The sequence below is a fragment of the Anticarsia gemmatalis genome, chromosome 12 (assembly GCF_050436995.1).
Source record: "Anticarsia gemmatalis isolate Benzon Research Colony breed Stoneville strain chromosome 12, ilAntGemm2 primary, whole genome shotgun sequence".
NCBI classification, from domain to species: Eukaryota; Metazoa; Arthropoda; class Insecta; order Lepidoptera; family Erebidae; genus Anticarsia; species Anticarsia gemmatalis.
This window is the reverse complement of record NC_134756.1, coordinates 7,868,885-7,886,114: the sequence shown is the minus strand read 5'-3', so window position 1 is coordinate 7,886,114 and position 17,230 is coordinate 7,868,885. Positions and strand designations below refer to the sequence as shown.

The window sequence follows — 17,230 nt, the reverse complement described above, 5'->3', positions numbered from 1 at the left end:
AGTTATTTTTAGCTGTAGCTTTGTTCATGCAAAGTTTTGTGGGGAAATCGTATATTTCACGCGATGTCTAAATTACGGACATTTTGACTCGCGACGAGATATTTAGTTACCAAATCGTAATATCAAACAGTTGCCGGACAGAACTTAAATTTGTGTATACTTATGATATTGTTTATTTACAAAGTTAGCCAAAATTATATAAAGATATAACGTGGGTATAATAACTTAAAACAATTAATTATAATAATGTTTGTTAAAAAGTACAAAAAACAGTGTCATTATGTTCTTAATAATAGTGATTTCTTTGTAATTTTAAGTCAATCGACTCTTCATGGCAATTTCATGTACTATGATTTGATTTTCCGGCCTATATTACAGAAGATTCTTCTTAATATTTATATTTGCTATCATCTTCAAAACTGCTGAAAAAAATTCAGAGATATAACAGTATCAAAGAAATGTCAACAGAGGTCAGAAAGTCAGAAAATCTCTCTATAAGCAGTCGTATTCAAAGATACAACTAATTTAGACCATGCATCTAACATAATCATCATGTAGTTTACATACACTCAGATAGTTTACTTTATGACTTAAATCTAAGCCTTCATAAAACGAAGTTCAATGTTTACAAACACAAAGCAAAGATTACATCAACCGTATAGATAAATTAATTGCTTGCTTTTGTATTAAACGAGAACAAAGTAGCATAATAGTTAAGTGATCGTTTTAATAATTGCGTGTTGAGTATCTGCATATTAATACCTAGAGTATGTTGTTTGTTGCGATCAACTGCACGGATTATTCAACCTTCATTTGCAATTATTTTTTAGTAGGGCACTTGTTATTTAGATGCGTGAATCGTTTATTTACATTTTTTTAGCATGGACTTGCGTATCTAGTTCGGTTTTGTAGAGGTCCTTGGCATGCATGGTGCTTTTTGGGTTATGAATACCATTAATTTATTACTAATTACCATTACACACACACACACACACACACAAACACACACGAACACACACAAACAAACGCACGCACGCACACTCGTTCACACGCACACACGCAATATTATTTTAATTATAATAATTCTGTGTATTTTCAAAATAAAGTATCTATATCTAACAGGTCGCCGTTAGCTGCAAAAGCCTGGGGGCCACTCTTGTTCCAAATTCTGAATGTTGAATACCTCCGCCAGCCGCGAACCTTGTATACAAGAAGCAAGTCTCCACTTACCTATTAGACTATAGTATATTATGCCATACGAGTTTATTCGTCTAAATGTTTAGGGAACTAAAGTATTGTATTTGAATAGCATAGCAATGGTATGCTATTCAAATATTTCGATTCTATATAAAAACTAGATTTAGAAATAAGTATGCTAATCGTCTGCAAGTAGGGTACAACCGTCAGGCTGTGGGTCATTATTGCGTAAAGACGGCGTTTCGCAACGGTCGCGGACGGGTGACGAATACCGTCTGATGACCACGCGGACAAATAAGAAAGTTGTTTTAAAATGTTTGTAATTTTTTCAATCGAAATATTTGTTATTTCATATTGTATTACTTAATTAAGAGAAATATTGTTATATGCCTGTTATAATATAAACCTGATTAATAGTGTTTTCTTTGAAGTTGTTTACAATTGGAAATAGAGCCTTAAGGAAAAAATAAAGTAAAGTTTTGTTTTGACGATGATTGAGATTAAACGAATGATGGTTTCTTTCTACGACGATGGTGCTGTTTGATGGTCTTACCCCCGGTGTCTAAGGTACATTTAGCGGTAGTTTATCTATTCAATAGCGTTTTTTTTGTGTGAGTTTTAACGCTATTGAATAGATAAACTATCGCTAAATATACTCAGAAACCGGTGGTTAAAGTTTCCAATTTGTACGTAACTATTCAATACAATATCGTATATTTTTCTTTTCACAAAAATCGTCGAAAGGCTGACTAAAGACCCATTCTCCTGATCAGTTTTAACCAGCGAGGGCTCAAAAGATATCATAAAACGACTTTGGTACATTGATGTATTATATTCTATGTAACAATGGTCAAGGCAACTGTAATCTTGTATCAATAAAAAATAAATAGCAACGTACAACTACTGAGTGATTTGTATTGTGTTTCAGTCATATTTGAGTGCTTTACGCGGAACCGACAAATTTAATCTCAATACTGATAAATAATATAATAGATGTTTATGAAAAGGTTTAACTCATTGTCAAAGTGTATTGTGTAGGAATATAGTCTAGGAACTATTAATCTGAGTCTTTATCGCCTTCATTTGTTTGTAGGTATCCTTGCCAATTTGCTGCAAGGATACTAGCAAAGAGTGTTTATCGATTCAAGTGTTGTGCGTATACATTCGAATTTCGGTCCGAATCGAATGTCATGTTGCTAAAAGGACAATGATTTAGCAATCTCAGTATAAAAAATGACCATTAAGTCTTGTTCTGACGGGGGCGAAATGCCAATACGCATCGAATTTGTACTATGTGAATGTGTCTAGGTCTGGACGAAGTTTTTACTTTAAGTTTATTTGTTTTCTTAGCGGAAATATTAATTAAATAGATTTGTGCGGTTCTCACCCTACCGTTGGTAAATAAGGAAGTTATGGTAATTCTCATTAGTGTTTACATAGTCGCGGTAATATGAAACTGTGTAATATTTTACTTTATGTAATACATAACATATCTATACTTAACATTATAAAGCTGAAGAGTTTGTTTGTTTGTTTGTTTGAACGCGCTATTCGCTAATCTCAGGAACTACTGGTGCGAATTGAAAAATTGAAGAAGTAGACCAATAGGAGCAAAGTACCAGTGAAAAATTTTAATTTAAATATGATTGCACTGCCAGTAGTAAACCAACCATCTCTTTTATACACTAAACTATGCTTATATAAAATGACAGTAGGAATAGAATAACTTTACTGTAAATAAGTAAGTATGTACTATTACCTACTCGTAGTTATTCATATGTACACATAATGCTTTTGCAACGTGCGTGGATTATATCGCTTAAATATTATTGTAGGCAGGTAATGTTTGTGTTGTAATCTCACTAAGCAAAGGTACATAATCCAACGAAGAGAACCGTGTATTGTGTACAGCAAAATTATTGTTAAGCAATTCGTATCTCGGTTGACAATATTATTCAAACTTGACCTCAATGTCAGCCAAGCTAAAATCCTTAGTTAAGCTAAAGATATTATACCTAGGGCTATGTTTAGTGTCGTTTGAAAGTCAAAGTAAAAAGGTTTTAAACCTGCTATTTTATAAAATAGCTATGTGACTCACCCACGGATATAAATTTACTAGCCGATAACCGATCTGTAGTTTCAGCAACCTTATATTGACCTTAGATGTGTGACCGCTAGATAAAACGAAAAATGAAATATAACGTTTAACTCCCAGTTTCAGAATGTTAAACTATAAAATTAACCTGCAAAACTCAAATCAAAATGTTTTAATACAGTAAGTACATAATCGTACAAAATATAGATCGCGTTTCGCCATTGGCAATGCTTGTCGGCTGTCGTATGTAAAAGGAGGCGAGCCTATTGCCATTTGCCGAGCACGTTACCAAACTTTGGGCTACTATTAAAAAGTATAATAAGTTAAAAAGGACCAATAGCACTTTGCTCAACCCGAGAATAGAACCCAACACCTCATGATCAGTCGGTTATACTATCGAAAGCGCCACTGAGACATTCTATTATATTAAAACAGGTCATTCAAAATCAAGTAAATTACTTACTGACACTGTTTTAAGGCCTTTTGGTCTTCTTTTCTTAACACACAAACTTATTATAAACTCATAATACATAAATGTGATAATTTATGAGTTCCTTCTGGTCTAGTTACCTTCGTTTCCCATTTTAAGCTTTTTATTTCTAAACCTTGGCAACAATTTTATGATTTTGACTTTGGCTAATGATGGTCTACCAGTATCCTAAATGTATAATTTTCTGCATTAATTCTGCCTGCTAAATTAAAATCTGCAGCCTTGAGCATCGTACAGTTTTTGTTTTATATTTTAAGGCATTTCTAGTCATCAAAGTTATATACTTAATTATTTAAATTATAATCATCACCGATGTCTATAAATAAAACATTTGACTATAGTTTTTTTTTACGACTAACGTCATTTTGATAAAATCTTACGAAAACTGCAAAAACTTTTAACTACTTCTGCTGGCATTTTCGCATTAAAAGTTTGATTGAGAACATGCATAATAACCAATTATTGTTCTTTTGATAAAAATATAAATCCAACTTAAGATTTACTAAGTAAATTATTATTAAATACATTACACCGTTTATAAATAACATTAAAACATTTTCTAATAAACAAGATATCTATAAATATCCGCCTATCCGTTTATCTGCAAATTTATAGGAATTCACATCATCTTGACACAAATAAATATTTCATGACATAAAATCTTGTTAAAAGCGTTTATTACTTATGTTAGTTACGTCAAATAACTTATTTTTTCTTACTTGCTACTGTTACAAGAATATTCATTGTGTTGCTTTGTTATCTGTACTTGACCGTGTCTAAATTAATTAGGCATAATTAACAGTGTTAACGTGGGAATCGTTTACTAAGATTATTGCAATTCTAGACAATGACCATGATTATGCAAAATTGTGTCGTCAAAATGACTAAAAGGCCAAGTTGTCGCAGAGGGAAAGCTCGTTGCAAACATAACACACAAATTTCCTTTTAAAGCGAAAGGAAACTCTGCAGCAAAATTTTTGTGTATTTTTTTTAATTGTTTAAAAATACGAACATGTTACTAAGATTTGCTCGTGTGTCGCGGGAAAAGTCCCCGCGACACACGAACAAACAAACAAAAAATACAATCAGACCAGTAACAGTTATATTATTTGTGGACCACATTATTATTTGTTCCGCGTAGGATCGAATCCATCATATGCCAACGCAGTGATAGTGGCGTGGCGACAACTTTAACCACCGTGCCTTGGAGGCCGTCAGGCATTTAAAGCATCATCAAAATACACGATTATTATCTATCTTGGAATAATCTTTGAATACAATATTATGTAGTTTCGTATTGTTAGGTCTTGTGTCGTTCTACATATAACAGAAAATCAATGTGTAACAAAGTCACATTGGTCTCTCATTCTGCCGAGGTTTTATTTAGCTTAAGCAACGGCTGGCTTTAACTTGAGTAACCTTTAAATGTCTTACCCACAATCTACTAGATGAAGCAATTTGTTATGACGTTCGAGAAATTCTCTGAGAAACTACCTAAAACTTAACATAATAATATACCTACTTACTATAACGATTTATACCAAAGTACTTAATATAATATACAGGGTGTCCCAAAACGAAACGTCAAGCCGAAACGGGGTAACGGGATTGATTGTAATAATCATCAGAAAAAGCCATCCATCATTAAAATGAAGAAAAACCTGGGAATAATATAAAGCCGTTTCGGCTAGACGTTGAGTTTTGGGACATGCTGTATAGCATGCTTAGATGCTTAGGTACTTATAATACTTCGTTGAATTTGCAGCTTTCCTCATTGTGTTTAATTATGACCTTATAGCATTAAATAAAACAATACCTCCTTACTAATTTAATGCTTTTTTGTTGTTGTTTCCTTCGCTCAATAAATTCTAGTTCCCACGTTTATGACGTTGGTTAAGTTATCTATGGTTGAAAAAAAAAAGCTTTCATCATAAATAGTTGTTTTTTGAACTTGTCTCATTATATTTTACGACAGTAATAATGTACAACGTTATTGTCATTTAAATATTGTTTTAAATATTGTTTTAAATACTAGCGTAATGTTTATTCAAATTATTCTTTGCAAAAAACGAATTCGAAAAGGATAATATTTTAATGCGTAGTTTTTAATTTAAAACAAGAAAGTTTAGTAATAAAAATTCGTAAACAAGGTTGTGTGAAGTCAGCCAAGTAGCGTTCGGCCAGTTTGGCGCTGACGGACTCAACCTTAACCCCTTTCATAGAAAGGAGGACGGTGTTGAATTGATTATGCGAAATATTAAACAATTGCACTTTGGCATGACTTAGTACCATGAAGAATACCATGAATTTTATTAATGAAAAGATAATTGTGAAGTTTTTCTAAGGGTTTACAGTCGGTAGAGTTAGTGAGACATACCGTAGAAATCACGAAATTACGTATACGTACTTACATACATATTAGAAAGTTTATGAATTAACTATTTACTCCAGCAAAGTCTATTATTGTCCAGAGCAATTCAATGTGGTAACCCTTTTTTTATTAAGCAAATCAAATTTAAATGTCTAACAAAATTCCCGTTGTCGTTTTCATTTACTGTTAAAGTCCTAATTCACATCATAAAACAAATTAAAATACGGTAATTTTACGAGACTTTATCTTTGTTGTAGATCGTGGCAGCAGGTGCTTTCATCGCAATAATAGTGCCGCGGTTTCGAATCCCGGCTGAGGCGATATCACAGCAAACTGTGACAATAGCATTGTACCACTTCTTTTGCTTGGTCATCGCCGAATGTGGAGGTGTGGAGCAATTAATAAGGTGAGTCAAATGCGTGGCAAAATAACGTACTAAGTAACTATGGCCTACGTACAGTCGCGTTGAATAAATACTCCTATTGGTTAAATAGTATTTTTGTGTTATATTGCTGACTTCCTACAACCGGTAGGTACCAGTCCTTTATTGTGTAGTTAAATAAAACATATTATAAGGTTATTGTTTAACGTGCTTTCAATATTAGATCGCAGTGTTGGGTAGAGCACGTTGCGCGTCTAGGAAATCAATTATGCGCCAATCACCATAATATAAATTACATTTTGAATTCGTCGTATTAAAGTTCATTAAACTATAAACAAATCAACCAATAAACTATTTAATATGATACTAAAAATACACTTCCGCGTATATACTGCAGTTTTTTTGCTAGCATAGTAAATTGGCAATCACGGACACAAAAGGCAGGCGAAACGTCAAAAACCATATTTATTGAACAACAAAATAATATGTGCTTAGAACAAGTTTGTTTATTTCAGAATATTTTTACGTAAAAGGAACACGAATTCCATAAATATGATTGTTACTTAGATTACGATTAATCCATTTGCGAAGGCCAAGGTGTTATTATCCAAAAGGTGAAGGATAAACTTTCTTAATTTTTTTTACTCTTTTAGGGCTAAAATTACTATCCTTAGAGTTAAGTCCAGCTTTCAATCGAATTAGATTTTTTATTATTTCGTAATCAGGGTTTAGATTGACACAGGACTCTCCCATATTTTTATTGGTAAAGACCAATTTATATACCTCTAATATCTTATTCCCGGTTTCTGAGCGGTAACATTTAGCGGTAGTTTAGCTATTCAATAGCGTTTAAAGGCTTATTCCACTTTTCCCCGTTGGATGATCCCCATTGATGGGGATTATTGAACTTTTTGTTCACTATTCCCCGTTGACCCAAAATTTTTATTTAATGGGGATAAATGAACTAAAAAGTTCAATAATCCCCATTAGGTAGGTATGTTAAAAAAATAAAATACATATATGAATCATGTTACACTTATTAATTAAAAATATAACTTTCTAACCAACTTTAAATAATAATTGTACAATCTGTGACTTTATTAGGTATAAGAAAGTTATATTTTTTATTTTAAATTAATAATTGTACAATCTGTGACTTTATTAGGTTTAAGAAAGTTATATTTTTTATTTTAAATTAATAATTGTACAATCTGTGACTTTACTAGGTTTAAGAAAGTTATATTTTTTTATTTTAAATTAATAATTGTACAATCTGTGACTTTATTAGGTATAAGAAAGTTATATTTTTAATTAATAAGTGTAACATGATTCATATATGTATTTTATTTTTTTAACATACCTACCTAATGGGGATTATTGAACTTTTTAGTTCATTTATCCCCATTAAATAAAAATTTTGGGTCAACGGGGAATAGTGAACAAAAAGTTCAATAATCCCCATCAATGGGGATCATCCAACGGGGAAAAGTGGAATAAGCCCGTTTAAACTCATACAAAAAATAAAACGCTATTGAATAGATAAACTACCGCTAAATGTACTCAGAAACCGGGCATTAGTCATTTGATCGTGATATCAGGATAAATTTATTGCTCAATTAAATTTGTTTTATAGACTCTTTTTACAAAAGACGATGAAGTAATTTTAACTTATCAACAACTAAGGAATAAGTACTTGGTCTTGTCGTTTACGGAAAATAAATTGGATATACTGATTTTACGTTGAAAATAAGGAAACTGCTCGTTAATTGGACGGTTTTAAAAATCTTATTCCAGTGTAGTGAAAAAAAAGTCATTTATTTTACAAAGAATCAAATTGATTTAGTACGTAAATAGCAATCGGTACCATTGCGGAAACTGGTACTTCTTTTATTGTGTTACACCTAATAAAGTTAAATGAAAACATTGAAATGAATGAGAAGAATCTTGCAACTCACAAAGTTTTTAATGAACATTATCACGATCTTGCTTATCTGTGAATTATAAGTAGTAAAACGCCTACATACATTTCTCATCACTTCCCTGGTTAACGATTATCTTCATTAATAGCTTGCAAATAAAGGGTTATAAAGAATTAATTACCGTATGTGTTAATTGGTGGCCAATTATTCAGGCTTAGCGTAACTTGAGATAACAAGTTAATAAACCTAACGATGCCAATAGTGCGTAAAGCATTGGTATTCGATTTCTCTTTGGTAAACTGTTACGATTTGCGTAAGACGATATCTGCGGGCTCAGCGGCCTTATCTCTCGCAGTTCAAATGTCTATCGTGATAATAGAAATAACTTGTAACGTACTCACGGTTTCATTCACAGCTCGATAATGATTGCGCTGATTACATTGTGATAAAAAAATGTGCATGATGTTATTTTAGGGCTGTCTTCGATTGGGACAGTTTGGTTTTTTTCTGAAGGACTGGTCAAGGGAAAACCAAGTGTTTTCTACCAAGTCTAGTATGGCCGGACTCGAGTTGTGTTTAACATAAATAATATCATCAGGAAATGCTTGTATTATGTCTAAGGAATGTGTTTTTGAGGATTCATGTTTCGTTTAGGGCTAGTAAAATTTTCTTCGCCTAGAATTACGTTACGTCTTATGGAAGTTAGAGACTTATTTTTGTGTAAATCTCTGGTAAAATAAATCTATCAAAACCAGAACGACATTAGGTTCTAATAAGTTACCCTGGTACAAGAAATATGAATACACTGGTACAAGAATAAATGGTGTTGTTTTAAATGTTTGCAGAAGTACCGGGGGAGCAGAGTTGGAGACGCGGACGTTGCCGTGTTGTTGCTGGCCATGTTGCATCATACCAAGGCCGAAGATACGAAAGTAAGTTGCTTTTGAGATCACTAATGGACGGACAGAGAGGATATGTCGGTGATTGAACTCACACAATATTACAAATATGGCAAGATTGCAAATAGCCAAATACAGAGAGGTTACCTTGACGGAATTGACGACAAATTGTTTACTAAACGTTTTGTTATGACTTTTAACCAGTGGAATTTCATCTTCAAAAGGCAGTTTTTTATTCATATACTTATCAATAGGATTTTTTCTCTTTAGAGCTACGAATTATTATGATATTCCTATAGATTTTCACAAATAGTATTTAGTTTACTATAGTTCTGTACTCGTTATTTCTGTTCGACGCGTTAAAGTCGAGATAGGATTGCCTTTGCTGTCAGTGCATAAATTAATTATTATGCGCAATTGTCTCATCGGAATTTTATGATTGTTGCAATATCAAGTAACAAAGATAAAGTACACCTGCCCTATCAACTTATGAATGTAAAAAAGTCATCTAGAAGTAGATAATAGTCTTTCTTAATATGGTTTTGTGTAGGAGTCATTCTCTGTTACTGTTGTAAAGCTCAATTTTGATAATAACTTATGCCTTTTGGTAAGCAATCAAACCTAATGAGTAGTGAGTACTGAATTAAAAGTTGCGCTAGGTACCTACTTGCATACATAGTTCGTCTCAGTAACTGCTCATAACTGCTGGAGATAATATCGTAACTAACTTGTTTAATAAAACTGTCCATTTTAAGTGCGTATTTTAATGTACTCGTACAAAGTATCTGCAAGACTGCTAATGGATATCGAATTACTATAAAACATATAAGTTAAACTAGTATGATCGATTCTTAGAATGTTTAGTAATCGGATAAAGTAAGCATCCGTAGGGGACGTTCGGGACAAAAAGAAAAGGTATCAATCAAGCTTTTATGCAAATGAGATTGACAAAATGGTAGTGAATTGCTATCCGAACTGTATATGGTTTGATTATTCGTTGATTACATTTCCAATGACTGTTTGCCACTCCTTCTGTAATTTTCTTAGAAATTATAGTAATTTCATGATGGATGACTAACAAGGACTAAGGGTACTTCAATTTTCTTTCCGAAGGTGTGACCCGTTATTAATTGAAAAGTTATTAAGACCATTACAAGCATGGAACTCGTTATAGTAATGCATGTAATCAAACGTCGTAAACGAGTTATAAATACAATTATGTGTTAGTCATCAAATAAGTCAGTGGGAATAATACTTTGTATCGCAAACCGTATTAAATTTTCATATTAATCAACATGTTTATTAAACAAAGTACTTACTTACATACATTTGTTTTCTATTACAGGAAAAGCCTGGCGGGACTGCATTACTTAGTATTGCAGATGCCGATAATTCAAGCCATCATTTACGTACTCATACTCACGCTTTGGGTGGAAGACTTTGTGAGCATTTTTATTATGTGTATGCCAAATCATGGGATAATAAACCAATCCGCAAAATATATCTTTTAAATCGATACATGATGTCAAAACCATAAACTTTTATAACATTTAGGGAAAATCTGACACTTTTAAAACATTTTAGTCCTTTAGTCGGATTGAGCCACAACTGGCTCATTTAAGAACTGTTTAAGATGATGTACTTTTTATTAGACATGAACATTAAAATTGGCCACTGTTCTTTTACGAAACCTTTACCTTTTTAAGCGGGAAAACTTTCAATCATCAAGTAAAACATTAACTTTTATATTTTCAGAATTTATACAACCGAAACTTCATATATTTCCAACCGTTCGTCGCCGGGTCCATTCTGCCGGGTATGTGGGGTGTGGTCATGTGTGTTCGGATGGCTCTCACAGTGGGCCACAATCCTAAGCCGAGGTTCTTTGCCATACAACTGGTACTGATCATCGTGAAGGTGCAAGTCGGAATGGCGAAGGCTTTGGCTGAAGTCATCAATGCACCCTGCTTGGTGAAAATTCATCCTGTGGTCTTTGGAAGTAGTAAGTTGGGGCTTTCATTATGATTGATCGGTAGTGCTTACTGTTAACCAGTCTTACAGTTTACAGTTTATATGTAGTAATCGCTTTTTGTTTGTTATATTATTAAGCTATAGGGACTACAAATGTGGTGTAGGTACTGATAGGTAATTTTCTTTAAATCCACATTCAATGCATTTACTTGGAATAGTAGTGTATGTTTATTTCTGCTTTAGTAAACTATTACAAAAGCAGAAATAAAGATACACTATTTTTAAAGTCAAATTAACCAAAATAAGTTATAAATACATAAATGAAAAATGATTGCATTGTAATTGTGAAAATAATTAACGATAAAGACAAAAGACCTGTTAATAAACCTATTCATAAATTAAAAATACATTTCTTTTCGTAGATTAAAATGAATAAGAATACAGCGAACGTTAGAAATAATAACGTCAATGATAATGACGCAAGTACTATAAAAATTCGCAAACAATAACAATATTTTTCTTCCAAGGATATTTAACTAATAAAAATCTTTCGTGTTTTTTCAGTGGTCCAGAATTGCGTGATGATGGTTGAGATGTTATTAATATCATTGTGGGCCTGGCGTCTGTACAGAAATCCTCCAGGCAAAGACTTGAACAACGAACCAAAGGAAAAATCTAACTCAACTCTCGATGACAATATACGATCCATCGAAGTAAGGAGTATTAAAGAAGGCATCGATAATAAAACATTCAATAACAACGTCGAAGTTGATGATTGAGTTCTTAATGCGTTTATGTGTGGTCTAGTTACGTAAGGTGTTAAAATAGACGTTTTATCAATGGTTATTGTTAACGAAACGATAGATAGATATTAAACTATCGTCAGAAATGGGTAGGCCTGTTGCTACCTCTGTTATTTTGTAACAATTAAAACAATATTTTGAAGGAGCCAATGCCTTGACGATGGGTTATTAATTTCTAAATAATTGATATTGAATTTGCCACTCCCTCCCAGTAATGTTAGTGAAATAAGTATCTTAATCAAATAAATTATGTGTCCATGACTTTACGTAGCGTATTGTAATTGTATTGTGATAAGTGTTGCACGTTGTGGAAGATATGTACCTGAACTGGTATTCTATTATTTTAATATTTTTGTGATAAAAATACACTTAGATTAGTCGAAAATAAACGTTTAATCGAAATTGTTTCTTTTTTTTCCATTACAAACAAATTGTTAATACAACATTTAATTTGAACAACATTGCCGAATTACAAAACATGTGCAGAGATTAGTAAAATTTTAAGAATAAACAATTTAAAGTATTATTCGTCCGGCGACTCGTTACCGTTATTTTTATCTTCATTCTCTTCAGATGGAGTGCCAGCTCTAGAATTTTCTGATCCATAAATGTTATGTAATTCCTCTAATTTGTAATGTATTTTGACGCCTTTCGATGTTGTCTTGTTTACTTTGTTCACTAGTGACTTTGTTTGTTCTTCCAACCTTTTTAACCTTATGTCACGAGCAGCAAATCTAGCCTCGTGGTCCATTTCATTAGATGTCGAAGGACCGTCATCTTTATCTGAATTGGTCGGTTCTTCCTTCGGATGATCTTCTACAGTTTCTGCTTTACTCGTATTAGGGCCATGTCTGTCACCATGAAGGCTCTCAAGCTTCTCAATCATTTTGTCACCCGAATTGATTGTGCTAGAAATATTTTTTACTACTTCAGAACAATTTTCTTCCAATTTTTGCAGTCTTTCGTCTTTTTTTGCAAGTCTTTCATTTTGCTTTCTTATGTCTTCTAATATGGCTTTGAAATCTGGTAACGATTCCTGCGGTGATTTTTGCTGGCTTTCCGTAGAATTCACACTGTCCACTTCAGCATTTTGTTTGATCGATTCTTTATCTAAGTCAGTTTGCTTTGCATCTGTGACATCTGTGTTTTCTTGAAGTTCGGAGACAATTTCTGGCGTGGAATCAATATTCGATGCTTCGCTGGAATTTACCTTATCTGTTAAAACTATATTATTGGTTTCAACTTCGTGACAGGAGCTGTTACTGCTGCCAGGCCGATTGATAAGAAGATCCAATGTACTACTAAGTTGCTCACCGATTTCTGCCGTAGTTTGTGTTTTCTTTAATAAAGCAGCGCTAGTGCTTTCTAACTTTTTCAATCTTTTGTCTTTAATAGCCAGCCTTTCATTTTGAAGTTTAACGTTTCTTAATATCTCCTGTGGATCAATTAATGGTACACTTGTGGACGGTAGTTGAGTTACAGAATCGACGGGGGAAACTTTTACTTGTGCAATAACAGTAGCCACTGTCGTGTCTTCATTCGAAGGATCTTCTGTACAAACATCCTCAGTGCAAGAGTCATCGTGAGTAATGTCTGCTACTTCATCTTCAGTCTCCTCACATATCTTATCGTTCTTCGAAAACGCTTCACTTTTGCTAGGCTCTGACATTACATCGTGGTTTTCTTCACTACCTTGGGTATCTAAAGGTAGATCAGCCACATCCAACATGTCACTAGCTGGGTCTTCCCTTTCTGCTGCCAAATTAAAATCAGCACTAGAATCTACAATAGTTTCAAAAGGTTTCTTTACCTTCTTTTTGGATCTTTTTAGCGGTTCCGCAACATATTCACTTTCATCATTCGACTCGGATGATTCATCTGATGGTCTCTCATCACTGTAACCACTTTCTCCAGAATTATTGAAGGATGGAGATCCCGCTTTTGTCTTCCTACTAGAGAATTCAGCTCGAAGTTTCCGCCAGTCTCTTTCTGATTGTGTGTTCTTTTCTCTTGCTTGTTCCCATTTTTCCCGACAATATTCAAGCTCCTCTTTAAGCTCGTTCAATAATTTCCTTTTTTGTTGTAATTCATATTTGAGTATCTTCTCATGGGTATGCAACTGATGATGATGCCTTCGCAACCGACCGACGACATGCCAGGTTTTACTTAATTCACTAGTTACAAGACAAAGTCTGCGTTCTTGTTCGCCTAACCTCGTTTCTAGATGAGTGTTAAGTTGCTTCATGCGATTGACCTCCTTGATTAGACCCAATTTTTCTATAATAAGATCCTGTAATAACAAATAGTTTGGCATAAGTGTAAGAATTACGAAAAGAAAGTAGGTAATTAGCGAAAGCAACGTCCAGTTTAATCGTTATTTTGTATTTGTTTTCGCAGAACATCAAGGTTGGCTCTCTACCAAAATTCATGAAACTGCGCATTTTTTGCTGCAAAATATTGATCATGAACCTGTTTATTTTTATATTGTGTCAGTTGACCATGACGCATAATTTTGACGCCGAATTAACAATTGTAGTAGCAATGAGTTCATCACTTACCTTTAATCTGATATATGTCTGACTAACGCTTGGCACTAGCACGGGTCCTGACGCTGTCTCAACAGATTTATAGCACGTTGTAACCTTTTCCGAGGATTCAACGTCAGATGCATTTTGATGACTCAATAGTTCTATGAGAACTTTCCAAACTTTTGGAAGGTTCTCTACGATATCTTCCGCAGAAGCAGATGATTTCTGGGTTTCTGAAATTATTTCATAATACTTCATGTATTATACAATATATAAAACTAGTAGGTAACGTAGTTATTATTATTATTACAATAGGCATTTACCTGTATCTTGTGTTGGTACTTCTTGATTTGATGGCTCATTGTCGACATTAGGGTTTTCCTCAATGTCCTGTTTCTGGCTTTCATCGACTTGACTTACCAACTCCAGAAGAAGCTTAGGCAATGCTGATGAAACTTCAGATCCATTCTCTCTTTCCGCCATTTGTGTGAGAATGCCATGATTTTCTTCAAGCCTGTGAACCAATGTGTCCAAATCTTGTTTGGTTTTGTAACCAAGTAGTACTTCTGAGAAAAGCTGTAAACATAAATAAAAATTATGAATGTAAAGGTATAAATAAACACTACAGAAAAGGAAAGGATTTTTGGTATACGTACTTTGTTTACTACAGCCATTTCTGCTTTTAATACATTCGTTTCCTTTTGGCATGTGGATATTTGGGAATTTTTATTTTCAATTGTCTCAATTAACGAGTCAATTTTTGTTTCTAGTTCTTCTACTTTGTCAGTGAGATCTTTGCATCTGGAAAAGGAAAAGATACCTCCGTGTTTAATACATGAATGGTTTAAACAACGAGATAATGCGGTTTAAATCAGTGGTTTTGTACTTACTTTTTGACTTCAGCCTGATATAAAACTTTGTGTTCATCCAGTTCTCGGACCAAGCCCTGTCTAGTGACTTCAGCAAGCCGGGCTCGTTCTTCATAGAGGCCGCGCAATGTACGGATGTTCTGCAGCTGTCGCTCATACTCTTGTCTTAAGTCGGCAGACAGTAGATTAGTTTCTCTATCAGCGAGATTTCGCTCTATTTCATTTAATTTGTTCTTTAACTGGAAATAACAGGGACAATTTGAATCAAGGGCTTCTTAATACGTCATACTATAGTTGTGTAATGTTAGTAATGCACTGAGTGTAACAATTAATATAGGGGCGTGACAATCACATCAGTAATAAATATAATTAATAGCTAAACATGATGTTTATCTAGGAAGGTTCTACTGCAGCTGCTGTTGTTATAAAGTTGGCATTATCTCAATGAGTTCGACGCCAAGTACTGACAGTGGTGCGTTCACGTGACGTACAGCACGGTCCCTGACCGGCTAAAGCCACGCCGACTCCAGGTCGTTGGCTCGCTGACATGACATTGGAAATATTCGATTGTTTATCAATACAATTTCCCGAACTTCCGCCACAATACTTGATTTTGAAGACATGAGTCGATGAAAACGTGTCGATCTATTTATTTCAATTACAATTTCACACAATGGTGTAATAACGATTCACGTACCTTTTTTAACTTTAGTTCTGTCATTTTATAATTTATTAAGTAGCTGAGAAGTTATGACCATTAAATACTTAAGATATGGTTATCGAACCAGGATAGCAAATGAACAACAATTAGGTATGCGAAACATTAATCGTTTAAACTTCCTTTCCAAATATAACATCAATCGACACTAACCTCGTTTAGCTGTTGCTCTCGTAGTCCAATCATAGTCTTGCTGACTGTGACCACTTCTTTTAAAGCACGAATCTGTTTCATTGATTCAGTGTTTTCAGCATTTAAATCTGCAATGTCTGAGTAAGCACTCTGTAAAGCACTATTGGTTTCTGCTAGGTCTTTTCTTAGTTGTGTATTATTTGCTTTTATAATAATGAACTCTTCTCTCATTTGGACTAAAGTTTCTGTTATTTCAGACTTTCCATTTCCAGCTATTAGATGTTCTGGGATTGCTATACTATTCTTAGTTAATAACTCACATAGTAATTGATTGCTCTCAGATAAAACCAGTTTTGCGGCTTTTTCTTTTTGCAACGATCTCTCTAATTCTTCTTTTTCTGCTCTGTGCCGAGCTAATATTTCTCTTCTCTGTTCACGTTTTAGACTGAGCTCCTTCCTAAATTCATTCATTTCTTCCTCTTTAGCCTTAGCTCTAGCTTTATCTTCGTTAGCATCATCAACATCAACATTGGCAATATTTTCTTCTTTCTCGCCATCACTGAAAACGTTTGTGTTGTTCATTGTTTCACTTTCACTTGTGACGTATTCTGCGTTGCCTTCCCTTGTTGGGGCACTACTGAGTAAATTTCCCATTTTGGAATACTTTTATAAACAAGTCGTACCTTCATACGCGCAAATACAGATAAAGTATATATCTTTAAAATTGGTAACGACCGGTACGATTTTAATCAGACAAAGGACTGTCGACTCGTTGGACTCACACGTATGTTCGACGAAGCAAGCGTCTCCCGAAATAGATCCCTCGTCAGCTCCAGACGTTCGCCGCACACACGTA

General features: G+C 33.9%; 2 protein-coding genes across 2 annotated transcripts in view; one reads left to right on the top strand and one right to left on the bottom strand.

The window, feature by feature from the left end:
* Positions 1–12,529, top strand: part of LOC142976923 (organic solute transporter alpha-like protein) — a 26,459-nt gene extending 13,930 nt beyond the window's left edge. Inside the window, exons 3-7 of the mRNA XM_076120533.1 lie at positions 6,411–6,559; positions 9,300–9,386; positions 10,699–10,795; positions 11,109–11,355; positions 11,889–12,529. Coding sequence (XP_075976648.1) covers positions 6,411–6,559; positions 9,300–9,386; positions 10,699–10,795; positions 11,109–11,355; positions 11,889–12,103 — 795 coding nt within the window. The 3' untranslated portion in view covers positions 12,104–12,529. The remainder of the gene's footprint in view (positions 1–6,410; positions 6,560–9,299; positions 9,387–10,698; positions 10,796–11,108; positions 11,356–11,888) is intronic.
* On the bottom strand, positions 12,501–17,230 carry LOC142976922 (uncharacterized). Its single transcript, XM_076120531.1, has 6 exons — positions 16,396–17,230; positions 15,546–15,763; positions 15,312–15,456; positions 14,979–15,231; positions 14,686–14,888; positions 12,501–14,417 (listed from the first exon to the last, which is right to left on the bottom strand). The coding sequence occupies exons 1-6, from the start codon at positions 17,026–17,028 to the stop codon at positions 12,651–12,653; spliced, it is 3,219 nt and encodes a 1,072-aa protein (XP_075976646.1). The 5' UTR covers positions 17,029–17,230; the 3' UTR covers positions 12,501–12,650.

Coding starts and splice junctions, on each gene's coding strand:
- LOC142976922 (XM_076120531.1), bottom strand. CDS start 17,028: ATGGGAAATTTACTCAGTAGTGCCCCAACAAGGGAAGGCAACGCAGAA. Junction 15,457..15,545: donor TATCAGGCTGAAGTCAAAAA/GTAAGTACAAAA, acceptor TTCCTTTTCCAG/ATGCAAAGATCTCACTGACA. Junction 14,889..14,978: donor AGTACCAACACAAGATACAG/GTAAATGCCTAT, acceptor AAATAATTTCAG/AAACCCAGAAATCATCTGCT.